General features: G+C 42.1%; 3 protein-coding genes across 13 annotated transcripts in view; all 3 read right to left on the bottom strand.

Annotated features, from left to right (window-relative positions):
* LOC146524648 (protocadherin beta-16-like) overlaps positions 1–16,685 on the bottom strand; it is a 277,164-nt gene that overhangs the window by 185,454 nt on the left and 75,025 nt on the right. The gene's annotated exons all lie outside the window — the stretch shown is intronic.
* The window catches only part of LOC146524649 (protocadherin gamma-A11-like), a 124,271-nt gene that overhangs the window by 37,951 nt on the left and 69,635 nt on the right, over positions 1–16,685 (bottom strand). Inside the window, exon 1 of one of the 4 annotated variants that reach the window (XM_085174721.1) lies at positions 12,580–16,685. The exons of 1 other annotated variant lie outside the window; for it this stretch is intronic. In XM_085174721.1, coding sequence (XP_085030847.1) covers positions 12,580–15,003 — 2,424 coding nt within the window. In that variant the 5' untranslated portion in view covers positions 15,004–16,685. 2 more of the 4 variants (XM_085174770.1, XM_085174760.1) reach the window with 2 other exon arrangements.
* The window catches only part of LOC146524650 (protocadherin gamma-C5-like), a 298,508-nt gene that overhangs the window by 232,413 nt on the left and 49,410 nt on the right, over positions 1–16,685 (bottom strand). The gene's annotated exons all lie outside the window — the stretch shown is intronic.

The following is a 16,685-nucleotide window of genomic DNA, read 5'->3' as shown; positions in this document are numbered from 1 at the left end:
CATGTTCAGCGCCTCCATTGCCGAAGCTGCTGCATTGAGCTGCGGCCGCAAGGTGGTTGGTGCCTGCCGTGGTGGTAATCCCCGAACCAAATGGTGGACACCAGAGGTGAAGGGAGCCACCAGGCTGAAGAAGGAGTCCTATCGGGCTTGGTTAGCCTGTGGGACTCCGGAGGCAGCTGACAGGTATCGACAGGCCAAGCGGAATGCGGCTCGGGCAGTGGCTGAAGCAAAAACTCGGGTGTGGGAGGAGTTCGGAGAGGCCATGGAAAAAGACTTTCGGACTGCCTCGAAGAGGTTCTGGCAAACCGTCAGGCGTCTCAGGAGGGGAGAGCGGTGCTCTACCTGCACTGTGTATAGTGCTGGCGGAGCGCTGCTGACATCGACTGAGAAAATCGTCAGGCGGTGGAAGGAATACTTCGAGGACCTCCTTAATCCCACTGACGCGTCTTCCAAGGAGGAAGCAGAGTCTGGGGATGAGGGGAATGACCCACCAATTTCTGGGGGCGAGGTCACTGAGGCAGTTAAACAACTCCTTGGTGGCAGAGCCCCTGGTGTTGATGAGGTCCGCCCCGAGTTCCTGAAGGCTCTGGACGTTGTAGGGCTGTCCTGGCTGACACGCCTCTGCAATGCTGCGTGGAGATCAGGGGCAGTACCCGTGGATTGGCAGACCGGGGTGGTGGTCCCCATCTTTAAGAAGGGGGACCGGAGGGTGTGTTCCAACTACAGGGGGATCACACTTCTCAGCCTCCCCGGGAAAGTCTATGCCAGGGTGCTGGAAAGGAGAGTTCGTCCGCTAGTCGAACCTCTGATGCAGGAGGAACAATGCGGTTTTCGTCCTGGTCGCGGAACACTGGACCAGCTCTTTATCCTCTCGAGGATACTTGAGGGTGCATGGGAGTTTGCCCAACCAGTCTACATGTGTTTTGTGGACTTGGAGAAGGCATTCGACCGTGTCCCTCGGGGTGTCCTGTGGGAGGTGCTGCGGGAGTATGGGGTGTCTGGCCCATTGCTACGGGCCATTCGATCCCTATACAACCGTTGCAAGAGCTTGGTTCGCATTGCCGGCAATAAGTCGGACTTGTTCCCGGTGGGTGATGGGCTCCGCCAGGGCTGCCCTTTGTCACCGGTTCTGTTCATAATTTTTATGGACAGGATTTCTAGGCGCAGCCAAGTGGCGGAGGGCTTTCGCTTTGGTGGCCTCAGGATCTCATCTCTGATCTTTGCGGATGATGTGGTTCTGTTGGCTTCATCGGGTGAGGGCCTCCAGCTCGCACTGGAGCGGTTCGCAGCCGAGTGTGAAGCAGCGGGAATGAGGATCAGCACCTCCAAATCTGAGACCATGGTTCTCAGCCGGAAAAGGGTGGAGTGCCCACTTCGGGTCGGGGATGAGGTCCTGCCCCAAGTGGAGGAGTTCAAGTATCTCGGGGTCTTGTTCGCGAGTGATGGGAGAAGGGAGCCGGAGATCGACAGACGGATTGGGGCTGCAGCTGCAGTAATGCAGACGCTGCACCGGTCCGTCGTGGTGAAGAGGGAGCTGAGTGTAAAAGCGAGGCTCTCAATTTACCGGTCGATCTACGTCCCTACCCTCACCTATGGCCACGAGCTGTGGGTAGTGACCGAAAGGACGAGATCGCGGATACAAGCGGCGGAAATGAGCTTCCTCCGAAGGGTGGCTGGCATCTCCCTTAGAGATAGGGTGAGAAGTTCGGCCATCCGGGAGGGGCTCAGAGTAGAGCCGCTGCTGCTCCACATCGAAAGGAGCCAGCTGAGGTGGTTTGGGCATCTGGTAAGGATGCCCCCTGGGCGCCTCCTGGGTGAGGTGTTCCAGGCATGTCCCACCGGGAGGAGGCCCCGGGGCAGACCCAGGACACGCTGGAGAGATTATATCTCTCGGCTGGCCTGGGAACGCCTTGGTGTTCCCCCGGATGAGCTGGAGGAGGTGGCTGGGGAGAGGGAGGTCTGGGCCTCTTTGCTTAGGCTGCTGCCCCCGCGACCCGGCCCCGGATAAAGCGGCTGAAGATGGATGGATTTTCTAGACACTCAAAGCACTTTAAAATTCCACTATTCATTCACTCTCACATTTACACACTGGTGGAGCCAAACGACAGTTGCCAAGATTGGTGCAGGAAAATGTTCATGTGCTTTCGGTATGTTTTTAGTCTACTACTGCTATATTGATATTTTTGGGATTAAATCCTGTTGTCCAGTAAGCAGGAGTCACATTTGGATTTCAGAATTACACCTAAATTTATAGATAGATTTATAGATATAGATTTATAATCTAAATTGCTATTGCTTGCAGTTAAAATGAATTGCATTCCATCATTTGACAGCTACTTCTGTCCAGCGCTAAGAATATATAATGACAGACATCAGATTACAAAATTTCACCAAATTACTCAGTCTGACATGTGGTAGGAAAACATCACAGGTATGAGAAGTATGAAATAAATGTAGGAGCTTTTATAGATGCTTTTTGTGCATCTCCTATTTTAGATGAGGCAGACATAGGAACAAATACAGGTTGGGACATGAGTCTCATACTGAAAATGTGACATGATAGTGAGAATGGGCAAATATCTTTAATACTACACTGATAATATTGTGCTAAAGATAAATATGTGCTTTAGCACTAAGATAAACTTACAGTATGAAATGTAGCTGACACATATACACTACTTAAAAAGACCAGCTGTAAAATTGTGCAGCATCTGACCTTCTGTGTATCAACTAACCAGAGGTGTAGAACTACTGACAAAATATTAGTAACAACACAGCTAAAGCACTGGGCATATATTCACAAAGTGTTATTTAATAAATGGTAGTACCGGAAAAAATAAGATGAAACTTTGATTACATTATGCAACTATATCTTCCTAAGAGTAAAGGTTAATCTCACAGCTTCAGATAGAGGATAAAAGTAATCAACTAGTGAAAAAACAAAACAAACAACAAATAAGATATAAAAATGACCACCGCAAGCAAGATGCAGAAATACCTATTGTGTTGATGAACATACATCATATGAGCTCACAAAACTACAATAAATTGAACACACACAAATAAAATATCACACTAAATCTATAAGTATGAAAGTATGAAATGTATCATGTTGAAATTAAACATATTTTAGCCACAACCAGAGAAAGAGAGCTACACCTCTAGGAAACACTTTAGAGGAAAGAAGAAAATGTTAGAATTAATAAATCAACTTTTGCTCCAAGCATTTAAAAAAACAATTTTGTGATGATAAAGTAGAAGAAAACTGAACTGTTGATATTCATCTGGCACAAGATTAAAACATGACTTGCTTATTGCCAAGGGGCCATACCTCTGAGCACCCGTCAAGGTCTCCAAAGACATCAGCAAAGTCTGACGGACTTTTCTTCAGAGTCTGGTCAGCAGGCAGCGTGTTGTCATTGTATGATGTCACAAACTTAAAGTCACTGGTTCTAGAACCTGTGGTCAGGTACGCGTCATAGTTGTAAGCACTGCGTAAAGTTCCTGTGCCATCAACATCTGCATAATTAGGAGGGAGATAACCACTGGGGATGGCAACTGCTCCATCAAACAACAGTCTGGGCTTTCTCCTGCGACAAAACCTCAAACCCAGGATGATGATGATGAAAGTCAGAAAAAACGTGGACACAGACACCAGCGCGATGATCAGATAAGAGGTCAGTTTGGAATTGCTCTCATTATAAGACAGATCCTTCAGTTCTGGCACCTCAGCCAAGTTATCAGAAATAAGTAAATACATGGAACAGGTGGCAGACAGAGAGGGCTGTCCGTTATCTTTCACTGCCACTACAAGGTTCTGTTTCATGCTGTCAGATTCAGAAATGTCCCGCTGTGTCCTGATCTCTCCGCTGTGGACACCAATAGTAAAAAGTCCCGGATCAGTGGATTTGACTATTTGATAGGACAGCCAGGCGTTCTGTCCGGAGTCCGCGTCCACTGCGATCACTTTGGACACAAGAGAGCCTCCGTGTGCAGCTTTGGGGACCAACTCGGTCATGAAGGAGTTGCCCTCTGGGGAGGGGTACAGGATCTGAGGAGAGTTGTCATTCACATCTGAGATGAACACACTCACGGTCACGTTGCTGCTGAGAGGAGGAGAACCGTTGTCTCTGGCCATCACATGGACTTTGAAGCTCCTAAACTGTTCATAATCAAACGACCTCACAGCGTGGATCACACCTGTGTCTCCATTCACAGACAGATAGGAGGACACCGGGGCACCGTTCATCTCACTAGCTAACAGAGAATAAACCACTGTACCGTTCTGTCTCCAGTCGGGGTCTCGAGCACTAACGGAACATAAAGTGGAGCCAGGTTTGTTATTCTCACTCACATATGCGCTGTACGACTGTTCCTCAAACACAGGTGGGTTGTCGTTGATGTCAGCTACAGATAACTGAACACTTTTAGAAGAGGACAGAGGTGGAGAGCCCTCGTCAGTGGCAGTGATTGTAATGTTATAATCAGACACTAGTTCACGGTCAAGTTGTCCCATAGTCACCAGAGAATAATAGTTTTTAATAGATGGAACCAACTTAAAGGGGACACCCTGCTGGATGGAGCAGCGGACCTGTCGGTTATTCTCAGAGTCTCTGTCCTGCACGTTAATGATGCCCACCTCTGTACCAGGTGGAGTGTTCTCTGGTATTGGATTGGTCAGTGACTTCAGATTAACTACAGGGGCATTGTCATTCACATCAGTGATAGAAATCATTACTTTAGCATAGGATGACAGTCCCAGCCCATCTTTTGCTTTGACACGTATTTCAAATGATGTAGTAGTTTCATAGTCAACAACACCAATTACTCTTATGTCACCTACTTTACGATCAATACTAAATATCTTCTTCACTTCTTCTGTAAGATGCACAAAGTCATACGTCACATCTCCATTAACTCCCTCATCTGCATCACTTGCGCTTACTGTAATCACTACAGTGTCTAAAGGAGAGTTTTCTCTCAGGCTGGCTTTATAAACGGCTTGGCTGAACACTGGGGCGTTATCATTAGCATCCAACACAGTGACGTGTATCATTAATGTACCTGATCTCTGAGGAGATCCACCATCCAAAGCTGTGAGAATTAAATTCATTTCCTGTTGTTTTTCACGATCAAGCTCCTTTTCAAGAACGAGTTCTCTGGTGTTTCCATTTACAGACAAAATAAAATTTTCATTCTTTTTAAGGTTGTACTGCTGCACTGAATTTTGCCCCACATCCGCATCGTGCGCTTCTTCTATCACAAAACGAGCTCCTCTCACAGCCGACTCTCGAATTTCTATATTAATCCGTTCTTCATTGAATTGTGGTGCGTTGTCATTGATATCTTGAATGTGAAGGCTGATACGATGAAGCTCGAGCGGATTCTCCAGCATAAGCTCGTGTTTTAGGATGCACGAAGCCTTGTCTCCACAAAGCCCCTCGCGGTCAATCCTGTCTGCAACAATCAACTCTCCGTTATTCATGTTTATGTCACAGTAACGTTTGTCGGTTCCGTCGGCGTCGATGCGGGCTCTCCTGCTGGACAGCGCGCCGGTTTCCATCCCGAGGTCTTTGGCTATATTTCCAATAACGGATCCTCGTTTCATTTCCTCTGGGAAAGAATAGCTCATGTCTCCATGAGCGACATGGAACAAAAGAAGGAAGAAAGACAACTCACGCGAACGAAACACGAATATTTTCGAATCCATCATAAGAGATGAATTATTAAGAGGCTGAAAAATAAGGAAAAAAATGACCTGATCCTCAAAACACGACTCACAACTACAATTCTCGGGAGGTGACCCTAACTGAGACACAAGAGCGCAAGAATGCGCGTCCACACCGATGAATACAGGAAATGAAAACTGTTAGGGCTGGTTTTTAGCGCCACCGTGAGTTAGGTTTGCGGAAACACCTTAACACTAAAACTAAGCAAACTACAACTAATGTTCAGAGCATGATTTTTATCTTCTTTAAAAAATATATTTTTATGTAGAATAAATATGCAAAACTTCAGTTGCTATAAATGAGACAATGGGAGAAAAGAGTTTTACAATGTGAATCAGGTAAATAGTTGTGAAATCAAAAAAAGGGAAAAAAAAGAATAAAACATTTCAGTCAGTAAGACAACTATAAATGTGCTTATTTGTCTTCATAAAATTATGATATCTTTAACTGTAGGTTGTTGTTGTTTCTACTAAGAGGATTCAGATTGGCTGTGTGCCTGGAACTGTTCTTCTCATAGTGATCACTGCCTTGTTCTCATCACCACACACACATGCAGGTTGTTTAGTTACACTGAGTCAGTTGCTGTACTCCAGGTGACTGTTTTATGTTTTTTGTCTCCATCCAGTAGATACTGCTAATGTGCTGCTCTGCATGACTGTTTTCATACTAGACCCTCTCAACCCAAAGGTTCAAATGTAGCTACGTTTATAATAAAGAATTAGTATAATAAAGAATTGCATTTATATTGCACTTTTCTAGACACTCAAAGCGCTTTAAAATTCCACTATTCATTCACTCTCGCATTTACACACTGGTGGAGCCAAACGACAGTTGCCAAGATTGGTGCAGGAAAATGTTCATGTGCTTTCGGTATGTTTTTAGTCTTATGTCTACTACTGCTATGTTGATATTTTTGGGATTAAATCCTGTTGTCCAGTAAGCAGGAGTCACATTTGGATTTCAGAATTACACCTAAATTTATAGATAGATTGATAGATATAGATTTATAATCTAAATTGCTATTGCTTGCAGTTAAAATGAATTGCATTCCATCATTTGACAGCTACTTCTGTCCAGCGCTAAGAATATATAATGACAGACATCAGATTACAAAATTTCACCAAATTACTCAGTCTGACATATGATAGGAAAACATCACAGGTATGAGAAGTATGAAATAGATGTAGGAGCTTTTATAGATGCTTTTTGTGCATCTCCTATTTTAGATGAGGCATACATAGGAACAAATACAAGTTGGGACATGAGTCTCATACTGAAAATGTGACATGATAGTGAGAATGGGCAAATATCTTTATTACTACACTGATAATATTGTGCTAAAGATAAATATGTGCTTTAGCACTAACAGAAACTTACAGTATGAAATGTAGCTGACACATATACACTACTTAAAAAGACCAGCTGTAAAATTGTGCAGCATCTGACCTTCTGTGTATCAACTAACCAGAGGTGTAGAACTACTGACAAAATATTAGTAACAACACAGCTAAAGCACTGGGCATATATTCACAAAGTGTTATTTAATAAATGGTAGTATCGGAAAAAATAATTTGAAATTTTGATTACATTATGCAACTATATCTTCCTAAGAGTAAAAGTTAATCTCACAGCTTCAGATAGAGGATAAAAGTAATCAACTAGTGAAAAAAACAAACAAAAAACAAATAAGATATAAAAATGACCACCGCAAGCAAGATGCAGAAATACCTATTGTGTTGATGAACATACATCATATGAGCTCATAAAACTATAATAAATTGAACACACACAAATAAAATATCACACTAAATCTATAAGTATGAAAGTATGAAATGTATCATGTTGAAATTAAACATATTTTAGCCACAACCAGAGAAAGAGAGCTACACCTCTAGGAAACACTTTAGAGGAAAGAAGAAAATGTTAGAATTAATAAACCAACTTTTGCTCCAAGCATTAAAAAAAACAATTTTGTGATGATAAAGTAGAAGAAAACTGAACTGTTGATTTTCATCTGGCACAAGATTAAAACATGACTTGCTTATTGCCAAGGGGCCATACCTCTGTGCACCCGTCCAGGTCTCCAAACACATCAGCAAAGTCTGACGGACTTTTCTTCAGAGTCTGGTCAGCAGGAAGCGTGTTGTCATTGTATGATGTCACAAACTTAAAGTCACTGGTTCTAGAACCTGTGGTCAGATACGCGTCGTAATTGTAAGCGCTGCGTAAAGTTCCTGTGCCATCAACATCTGCGTAATTAGGAGGAAGATAACCGCTGGGGATGGCAACTGCTCCATCAAACAACAGTCTGGGCTTTCTCCTGCGACAAAACCTCAAACCCAGGATGATGATGATGAAAGTCAGGAAAAACGTGGACACAGACACCAGCGCGATGATCAGATAAGAGGTCAGTTTGGAATTGCTCTCATTATAAGACAGATCCTTCAGTTCGGGCACCTCAGCCAAGTTATCAGAAATAAGTAAATACATGGAACAGGTAGCAGACAGAGAGGGCTGTCCGTTATCTTTCACTGCCACTACAAGGTTCTGTTTCATGCTGTCAGATTCAGAAATGTCCCGCTGTGTCCTGATCTCTCCGCTGTGGACACCAATAGTAAAAAGTCCCGGATCAGTGGATTTGACTATTTTATAGGACAGCCAGGCGTTCTGTCCAGAGTCCGCGTCCACCGCGATCACTTTGGACACCAGAGAGCCTCCGTGTGCAGCTTTGGGGACCAGCTCGGTCATGAAGGAGTTGCCCTCCGGGGAGGGGTACAGGATCTGAGGAGAGTTGTCATTCACATCTGAGATGAACACACTCACGGTCACGTTGCTGCTGAGAGGAGGAGAACCGTTGTCTCTGGCCATCACGTGGACTTTAAAACTCCTGAACTGTTCATAATCAAACGACCTCACAGCGTGGATCACACCCGTGTCTCCGTTCACAGACAGATAGGAGGACACCGGGGCACCGTTCACCTCACTAGCTAACAGAGAATAAACCACTGTACCGTTCTGTCTCCAGTCGGGGTCTCGAGCACTAACGGAACATAAAGTGGAGCCAGGTTTGTTATTCTCACTCACATATGCGCTGTACGACTGTTCCTCAAACACAGGTGGGTTGTCGTTGATGTCAGCTACAGATAACTGAACACTTTTAGAAGAGGACAGAGGTGGAGAGCCCTCGTCAGTGGCGGTGATTGTAATGTTATAATCAGACACTAGTTCACGGTCCAGTTGTCCCGTAGTCACCAGAGAATAATAGTTTTTAATAGATGGAACCAACTTAAAGGGGACACCCTGCTGGATGGAGCAGCGGACCTGTCGGTTATTCTCAGAGTCTCTGTCCTGCACGTTAATGATGCCCACCTCTGTACCAGGTGGAGTGTTCTCTGGTATTGGATTGGTCAGTGACTTCAGATTAACTACAGGGGCATTGTCATTCACATCAGTGATAGAAATCATTACTTTAGCGTAGGATGACAGCCCCAGCCCATCTTTTGCTTTTACACGTATTTCAAATGATGTAGTAGTTTCATAGTCAACAACACCAATTACTCTTATGTCACCTACTTTACGATCAATGCTAAATATCTTCTTCACTTCTTCAGTAACATGTCCAAAGTCATACGTCACATCTCCATTAACTCCCTCATCTGCATCACTTGCGCTTACTGTAATCACTACAGTGTCTAGAGGAGAGTTTTCTCTCAGGCTGGCTTTATAAACGGCTTGGCTGAACACTGGGGCGTTATCATTAGCATCCAACACAGTGACGTGTATCACTAATGTACCTGATCTCTGAGGAGATCCACCATCCAAAGCTGTGAGAATTAAATTCATTTCCTGTTGTTTTTCACGATCAAGCTCCTTATCAAGAACGAGCTCTATTGTGTTTCCGTTTACAGACAAAATAAAATTTTCATTCTTTTTAAGGTTGTACTGCTGCACTGAATTTTGCCCCACATCCGCATCGTGCGCTTCTTCTATCACAAAACGAGCTCCTCTGTCAGCTGACTCCTGAATTTCTATATTAATCCGTTCTTCGTTGAATTGTGGTGCGTTGTCATTGATATCTTGAATGTGAAGGCTGATACGATGAAGCTCGAGCGGATTCTCCAGCATAAGCTCGTGTTTTAGGATGCACGAAGCCTTTTCTCCACAAAGCCCCTCGCGGTCAATCCTGTCTGCAACAATCAGCTCTCCGTTATTCATGTTTATGTCACAGTAACGTTTGTCGGTTCCGTCGGCGTCGATGCGGGCTCTCCTGCTGGACAGCGCGCCCGTCTCCATCCCGAGGTCTTTGGCTATATTTCCAATAACGGATCCTCGTTTCATTTCCTCTGGGAAAGAATAGCTCATGTCTCCATGAGCAACATGCAGCAGAAGGAGGAAACAAATATTCCGAGCCTGAAACGCGATAGTATTCAATTCCATCTTCAATGATACACCTCTAATATGTTAAAGCAATAACGCAGCAAAGATAGCACACAAGCAGAAATAGGAACTGCAATTCAGCGCGTCTCGGGCTAAACCTAGAGCAGGCAGCGGGCGTGCAAGACAGAAAGTCCACAAAGAAAAGAGGAATTCAGTCTTTTAGGGCTGGTGTATAGCGACACCGTGAGTTCAAAAATGACACTGACCCAAGCTTATCCAAGTTAAATGCCTAAATGCACTCAATAGATACTGCAAGATCGGAGTGTTTTATTTTAATACACGTTTAGTGACTATATTACTACTTAATGGCATATGGCATAAATCTATATCTGTAGGGCCTAGAAATACTGATATCACTATATGTTTACGACTGAACGACAAACTGTGGTTTCCCTCTCTTTGTAGCCTTTCGGAAATCAGCCTAATTGTGTATTAACAAAAATCTCATGTTGCTGGTTCCAACGTAATCACACGCATTAGTTTACTTATTTAAATTATGACCAAGGTTAACGTTGTTAATGTCCCATAGGACACAAAGCACAGGAAAAAAAATTGTAAAATACATGAAAAATCAAGACAGAAAGATTAAAAAACTAACAAGTTACCTGCAGCCTTTGCTAATCTCATAAATGTGATGGTACCTCAAATTTACATTAGGCCAGAATTTACTTATTAGTACTGTGATTTTGAGGTAATATCAGAACTCAGTGAAAGTGTCACAAGTCAGACTGAAATTCTAAAACAAAGTGGGGATTTAACTGCACTGAATTGTTGATAGGCTGAATGTTTTTCTAGAACAGTTAACCACACACAAAAACACTTTGAACTAGATGTTAACAAGTTGCATATGAAGCCTGATCACTAAACTGACCGTATCATCAGAAGCTTATTACACTAAGCTGAGAGACAGAAAAGAAACTTCATCAGACGCAGAATTGCTAAGTAAAACACAAGCATACAGTCAGAGAGAGAGAGAGCAAGTGCAAGACAAGGATACACAGTTTGGGTCTGTTTCAAACATAAATATATTTTGTATTGGACAACTGGCAAAAGTCCTATTTTTAAGTTAATTTAAGTGTGATATTTCTTTCAGGAAAAGAAGAGTGTGTAAGTATCACAATAGGAGAGAAAATGATAATGCAGTATATCATATTTACAGTACAATATAAGTGAGAATAATATAAACTCTGTGGGAGTGCCTACTCTGGGGTAGGACACCTGTGATGAACCAACTTCACGCTGACAAAGGAGAAATATTAAGCCACTCTCAAGAGAAATGTTAATAACTATTTTTGTCAACACCAAAGCTTTGAAAGACCACTAAAATACCAACTTTTCCTAACAAAAAAGAAGGTGTATGCATCCATCTTTTGGACCATGCTGTATATAACAATGTGCTACACAAACAAAAACAAAACAAAACATAATTCTCAGGATTATGGTTATATAAAATAAGTAAATAGAATGATTATTAACTGTGTCATCTATGAGAAATAATATACTTTTGTAAACATGGCCAATGATAATATTTTCTATTCAAAAATGATCAAGGACTATTGAGGAGAATGTATTAACAATTTTAGCAGTATAGTAAGGCTGATTACTTACACTGAGTTACATTGTATGGTGTTACTAAGCCTATTAATCACTAGTTTATATTGTTATTAGAGAAGCCGTTCTTTCTGTCAAGTCTTCAGACCTGTTGCATTTGAGCAAGTGATTGAGCAGTAAAATGATAAAGACAAACTGAAAACAATATGAAAACATGTTAAACTTTAAAAAGTGACTGTCAACTTGTCAACTTTTATGTAGGCCAAAGGAATTAAAATAATAAATTCCATCATCTATATGAGAAAAAAAAACTTATATAGAACTTAATGTTTCAACCACATAACCTTAAAGTCTCTAATTAGATACAAAATAATACCTGTGGAAGTCCAAACACACTTGATCAGTAAAAAACTGCTGGGCTACCAGGAAAATGAATACCAAGACAAAAGTCAAGCCTATAGATATAATGCAAGATGTTGAAACTTTCTCTCAAGGTAGGTTTTGTGGGAGGAAGGAGTTGGACCAAAAATGCTAAAAAACAGCTTTTTGGCTGTGCTTCGACCAAAACACCAAAGTAAAGCAAAACATGAAAATGTTAACCGAAAATGTTACTCTTCTAGAAAATTGTACCACAGGGAAGGACACATCTGTGAGGGAGAATGCAACAAAGAGAGACAGAGACAATATGAAATACACAGGCTAAATAGCAATGAATGTAGAACCAAAATAAAAGGATTGTAGTTTTTTGTACATTAACACCGTTAGGAAAGAAAGTTGGCTTATTTAAATATCTATCAACAAAAATTTAATACAAGTGAGAGACAAAATAATAATGAAAATAGGACAAAGTGCATCCTCCTACCTCAGGAGTCCTATCACTATCTCCAAAGACATCAGCAAAGTCTGATGGACTTTTCTTCAGAGTCTGGTCAGCAGGCAGCGTGTTGTCATTGTATGATGTCACAAACTTAAAGTCACTGGTTCTAGAACCTGTGGTCAGGTACGCGTCATAATTGTAAGCACTGCGTAAAGTTCCTGTGCCATCAACATCTGCGTAATTAGGAGGGAGATAACCGCTGGGGATGGCAACTGCTCCATCAAATAACAGTCTGGGCTTTCTCCTGCGACAAAACCTCAAACCAAGGATGATGATGATAAAAGTCAGAAAAAACGTGGACACAGACACCAGCGCGATGATCAGATAAGAGGTCAGTTTGGAATTGCTCTCATTATAAGACAGATCCTTCAGTTCTGGCACCTCAGCCAAGTTATCAGAAATAAGTAAATACATGGAACAGGTGGCAGACAGAGAGGGCTGTCCGTTATCTTTCACTGCCACTACAAGGTTCTGTTTCATGCTGTCAGATTCAGAAATGTCCCGCTGTGTCCTGATCTCTCCGCTGTGGACACCAATAGTAAAAAGTCCCGGATCAGTGGATTTGACTATTTGATAGGACAGCCAGGCGTTCTGTCCGGAGTCCGCGTCAACTGCGATCACTTTGGACACTAGAGAGCCTCCGTGTGCAGCTTTGGGGACCAGCTCTGTCATGAAGGAGTTGCCCTCTGGGGAGGGGTACAGGATCTGAGGAGAGTTGTCATTCACATCTGAGATGAACACACTCACGGTCACGTTGCTGCTGAGGGGAGGAGAACCGTTGTCTCTGGCCATCACATGGACTTTAAAACTCCTAAACTGTTCATAATCAAACGACCTCACAGCATGGATCACACCTGTGTCTCCGTTCACAGACAGATAGGAGGACACCGGGGCACCGTTCACCTCACCAGCTAACAGAGAATAAACCACTGTACCGTTCTGTCTCCAGTCGGGGTCTCGAGCACTAACGGAACATAAAGTGGAGCCCGGTTTGTTATTCTCACTCACATATGCGCTGTACGACTGTTCCTCAAACACAGGTGGGTTGTCGTTGATGTCAGCTACAGATAACTGAAAACTTTTAGAAGAGGACAGAGGTGGAGAGCCCTCGTCAGTGGCAGTGATTGTAATGTTATAATCAGACACTAGTTCACGGTCCAGTTGTCCCGTAGTCACCAGAGAATAATAGTTTTTAATAGATGGAACCAACTTAAAGGGGACACCCTGCTGGATGGAGCAGCGGACCTGTCGGTTATTCTCAGAATCTCTGTCCTGCACGTTAATGATGCCCACCTCTGTACCAGGTGACACGTTCTCAGGTATGGGGTTAGATAGTGATTTCAGATTTATAACTGGTGCATTATCATTTACATCCATAATCTCAATTAACAGAGTAGCATATGATGCTAATCCCAAACCATCTTTCGCAGTAATCTGGATTTCATATGATGATTCCTTTTCATAATCAATTGCTCCAGCCACTCTCACTACTCCTGTTTTAGGGTCCAAAGAAAAATCTTGTCTTTCCTCAGAGACGTGGTCAAACCCATAATTAACTTCACCATTTACACCTTCATCTGCATCTGTGGCGCTAACTGTGAGAACAACAGTATCCAGAGGGGAGTTTTCGTGGAGACTAGCCTTATAGACATTCTGACTAAACACCGGGACATTATCATTAGCATCCAGTACAGTGACGTGTATGACCACAGTGCCCGATCTCTGTGGAGAGCCTCCATCGAAAGCGGTGAGTAACAGCACAATCTCTTTTTTGTCTTCCCTGTCTAGTTCTTTGTCTAAGACTAGTTCGCCATATTTTCTCCCACCACCTTTAGATTTAACGTTTAATCTGAAGTGATCATTTTGCTGAAGTAAATAACCCTGAACAGCATTTTCTCCGATGTCTGCATCGTGAGCTTCATCTAGGGGAAAGCCTGTACCTTTGTCTGCCAGTTCCTGTATTTCAAAGTTGAGTGACTCCTCCTTAAACTGAGGTGAGTTATCGTTGATGTCTTGAACGCGAATATGAATGCGGTGCAATTCCAAAGGATTTTCCAGCACTAGCTCCTGTTTCAGAACACACGACGCCTTTTTCGCACAAAGCCCCTCTCGGTCGATCCTTTCTTGTACAATTAACTCGCCAGTATTGAGATTTACGCTGCAGTACTTGACACCACTATCCTCTGTATCTATACGAGCTTTTCGAGCGGACAGTCTGCCCAAATCGAGTCCCAGATCCTTAGCGATATTTCCAATTATAGATCCACGTGTCCTCTCCTCCGGGATAGAGTAGCTCATGTCTCCGATGACAAAGCGGAGAGAAAGAAAAATAAAAGCAAGGCCGCAGTGCAGCGCAAATATGGTGTATCCCATTGTTACCATCAGAAATGGCACATGAGAGGTAAACATAAAATCAAGACAGTAAAAATGTCCAAAGAATCTTTAAAGTCACTGTGAAACTGGAGTCATACGCGAGGAGATATTTTCCAACTGCGTTACAAAAGGAGAACCGGGCTTTGAATTCGCTGAGACAGAAGGGTGGAGAATTATCAGGTCTTCACGTTTACTGGCGCACACTGACACCATGAGTATTTACTGAGGTATGGCAACGTGGTTTTTTTTAAAAATTTAATATGTAATAAATTTTGATATTCTGTAGTGCCATTCACTGTGAACGGGCGAGTAAAAAATATATAGATAGTTGCTTTGCTATTTTATTATTACTTTCAATGGCTGAAAACATAGGTAGTTATAAAATATATAATGAAATTAGGTAATGATCCAGCTGCAATGGAAACTAAAAAAAAAGGTAAAATAACCGTTTCTCTGTTTCCAGACAGCTTTGACGAGTCAAAAGAATGATCCTAGACACAGACTGCACTATGATTTAGGTTGAAAGGGGATAGAGCTTTTTCTCTCTCGTTTTTTTCTTTTTTGTTGTTATTCCTGTTAGTTTCTCTTTTATCAAAATTCTAAGTTCTTCGTGATGTTTTATGTGCAAAAACGTAGCGTTACTTTTTGATGACTTGCTGTGAAATCGTTTTGTATTTCTGAAGAGTCCTGGGATTCTCATTGTAATAGATAGAGAGGGTAAAAAAAAAGGCTCAAATGTATTCGTCCAATTAACTGAGGGTGAACAAACGGTGATCCACACAGTGCGCTTTCAGAAGGATTAGTAACCATTTTAAAATTGATACAACGAATAGAAAACGAAACAAAAACGACAAAGTGACTATGAACACTGCTGCAAGAATTTCGAAAGACCGTTGAAGGGTCCGATTTCTATCAACGCTGAGAACTTAACGTAAAGGATTCATAAGTAAGGAACAATCATGACTGAAAAAAGATTTCTTTAAATGAAATATGTAAAAATTTAAAATGTAAGACAGTTAGAACAAAGAGTAATAGAATGTGCGCTCTTTATCACGTTCATTTAGAACATGAGCAATAGAGACATGTCCATACCTTCTTCTTGTCAGTAACAATTAAAGAAAAATGAAAAAAGAATAACATTTTTAATGGCCAAAACAAACGTAAAAGGAACAACTTTATTATTAATTAGAAATCCTTATTTATGCGAAAGTTATTATCACACCTAAATACTAAAACTAGTGTATTTAGGTGTACTATAACGGTGACTGTGTTTCTAAAACAAACAAAGAAAGGAAGGTAAAGAGAAGAAGAAAGCACAAAACAAAAAACTATCTGTAGAAGAGCATTAAAATGTCAAGCCGAGTTCAGGACCAAGGACAGACAAGAATGATATAAATAAAAAGGTGTTTATACTACTACAAAAACCAGAAACAACGCAACTTTGGACAAACCAAATCGGTGGTCCATCAAATTTGGAACTGTATTAAAAAATGCATCAGGAAAAAAAATGAAAAATGGACTTAAAACTCACATAAAACGATTCCAGGAACAGCGCAAAAACGCAGTTCAGCACCAAGGACAGAGAAAAAAAATAATGAAATTGCAAGATGCTTACATCACCAATGAACAAAAGCAACAAGGTAAATCGAATGAGGTTGCAGAATGATTCTAATTTATTTTTGGGACGACGAAAAGATTTTTTGGTGACAATGAAATGA

The sequence above is a fragment of the Neolamprologus multifasciatus genome, chromosome 2, assembly GCF_963576455.1.
Source record: "Neolamprologus multifasciatus chromosome 2, fNeoMul1.2, whole genome shotgun sequence".
NCBI lineage: Eukaryota > Metazoa > Chordata > Actinopteri > Cichliformes > Cichlidae > Neolamprologus > Neolamprologus multifasciatus.
The sequence above is the reverse complement of the archived record's forward strand: the minus strand, read 5'-3'. Positions and strand labels throughout refer to the sequence as shown.